At 43.0% G+C, this 2,500-nt stretch overlaps 1 protein-coding gene across 1 annotated transcript in view; it reads right to left on the bottom strand.

Moving 5' to 3' along the window:
- The window catches only part of LOC311115021 (A-kinase anchor protein 2-like), a 13,872-nt gene extending 13,660 nt beyond the window's left edge, over positions 1-212 (bottom strand). Inside the window, exon 1 of the mRNA XM_084190238.1 lies at positions 22-212. Coding sequence (XP_084046364.1) covers positions 22-201 — 180 coding nt within the window. The 5' untranslated portion in view covers positions 202-212. The remainder of the gene's footprint in view (positions 1-21) is intronic.
- Positions 213-2,500: the final 2,288 nt, after the last annotated feature.

Here is a 2,500-nt window from a genome sequence, read left to right as displayed (position 1 = left end):
ACTACTACTACTACTACTCACACTGTTGTCCTCTACTTTCTCCAGCCGCTTCACTTTGTGAGTCTCGTAGTCCTCCATCAGGGTCTGCATGAAGTTTTTGGGGCGACCGCTGCCCCCCGAGTCGTCACTGCCCAGGTCCGAGAGCGGCGAGGGCAGGGGACCCTCAAACGAGGAGGGGGAAGCAGGAGGCACAGGACGCATCTTCTCTATCTTACCTGCAGGTTCAACACAAGACAGGAGGGTTGGAATCAACATTGTAAAAGAACATGATAATACAAATTGTGTTGTTAATATGTACTGTATATGTCAATATAATAGGCTATGTACTGTATATGTCAATATAATAGGCTATGTACTGCATATGTCAATATAATAGGCTATGTACTGTATATGTCAATATAATAGGCTATGTACTGCATATGTCAATATAATAGGCTATGTACTGTATATGTCAATATAATAGGCTGTGTACTGCATATGTCAATATAATAGGCTATGTACTGTATATGTCAATATAATAGGCTATGTACTGCATATGTCAATATAATAGGCTATGTACTGTATATGTCAATATAATAGGCTATGTACTGCATATGTCAATATAATAGGCTATGTACTGTATATGTCAATATAATAGGCTATGTACTGTATATGTCAATATAATAGGCTATGTACTGTATATGTCAATATAATAGGCTATGTACTGTATATGACAATATAATAGGCTATGTACTGCATATGTCAATATAATAGGCTATTTTCATCTCCATCCTCTACATTGATTCCATATCTAGGATGAATGGGAAGACGCCCATTTCTTTTACTGCAGGGGTTCCCAACCATTTTCCTCCACGGCCCCCATTAGACATTTGAAAAATGTCATTGTTTATTCAGATAGCCTATATTAAAACAACCCCAGCTTGATTTTGTTTAATTTGACCTAGGAACGTTTAATTGTTTTGAAGCTAATTTCCTGCAATTCTACATAGTTTAACAAGAGACTTCTTGTCGGTAGGCTATTTAATGATAGATAAGGAAAACAAAGTGTAGACCTGGTTTCCTGAAATGTTATTCCGCTACCAAATATGTTTTATTATGATAATTTATATGAACCCTCAATTTAATTATACATATTCTCTTTTACAGAAAGTGACTAGATCAACTGATGGCGACAGAGCCACCCCATTGTATGAGACTGCTTCCCAAGCAAAGTCCACTGTCGGGGAGAAATGCTCATGCATATTAATATATGTTAATTACATGTAAATAAAGGTAGCTTCGCTACCACACCCACAACGGAAGGACAATCATGGTCTCGGATTCGCAGGTGGAGGACTTCTGTGAAAGGTCGCTGTTATGCCTGAATTTGACCCATAACCAACAAGGAAGTCTACTGCAGTGTTGAGAGCGGTTGTATAAAACCAATGGGTAAGTAAAGCAAAGCTCTTAACTGTGCCAGCCCCTCTTCATTTCTATTCATTTCGGCGAGCCATAAATTTGGCATCTGAACTGTGCATTAGAGAACTCATAATGTAGAACATAAATAAGTCCTCCCCTTCTAATAAAAACTGCAGGACAGTGTTTAAACTGCCAGTCAGGAGGTTATGAATGTCCGAGGCGGAGTAAGGGAGCCTGTCATTTCAAAGCATTCCATTTCTATGGAGCCTATCATTTTAAAACATTTTACAACGCAACTCATGTTTACCATTAGCAATCTAAAATGTTTAAAAGTGGAATAGCACATAAACACATGTGGCTAGGACAAGATTAAACACAGGAGCTGAGAGAGAGAGGGGGGGAGAGAGGCAGAGAGGCAGAGAAAGAGAGAGGCAGACAGAGAGAGAGAAGCAGAGAGAGGGAGAGAGACAGAGAGAGAGAGAGAGAGAGAGGGAGAGAGGCAGAGAGAGAGAGAGGCAGAGAGAGAGAGAGAGGCAGAGAGAGGGAGAGAGACAGAGAGAGAGAGAGAGAGAGAGGGAGAGAGGCAGAGAGAGAGAGAGGCAGAGAGAGAGAGAGAGAGGCAGAGAGAGGGAGAGAGACAGAGAGAGAGAGAGAGAGAGAGAGAGAGAGAGAGAGAGAGAGAGAGAGAGAGAGAGAGAGAGAGAGAGAGAGAGAGAGAGAGAGAGAGAGAGAGAGAGAGAGGCAGAGAGAGAGAGAGGCAGAGGCAGAGAGGCAGAGAAAGAGAGAGGCAGACAGAGAGAGAGAAGCAGAGAGAGGGAGAGAGACAGAGAGAGAGAGAGACAGAGAGAGAGAGAGAGAGAGAGGGAGAGAGGCAGAGAGAGAGAGAGGCAGAGAGAGAGAGAGAGAGAGGCAGAGAGAGGGAGAGAGACAGAGAGAAAGAGAGAGAGAGAGAGAGAGAGAGAGGGCAGAGAGAGAGAGAGAGAGAGAGGCAGAGAGGCAGAGAGAGAGAGAGGCAGAGAGAGAGAGAGAGAGAGGGGAGAGAGGCAGAGAGAGAGAAAGGCAGAGAGAGAGAGAGAGAGAGAGAGAGAGAGAGAGAGAGAGA

The sequence above is a fragment of the Coregonus lavaretus genome (assembly GCF_964263955.1).
Source record: "Coregonus lavaretus genome assembly, contig: HAP1_SCAFFOLD_340, whole genome shotgun sequence".
Classification (NCBI taxonomy): Eukaryota; Metazoa; Chordata; class Actinopteri; order Salmoniformes; family Salmonidae; genus Coregonus; species Coregonus lavaretus.
This window is presented reverse-complemented; position numbering and strand designations above follow the sequence as displayed.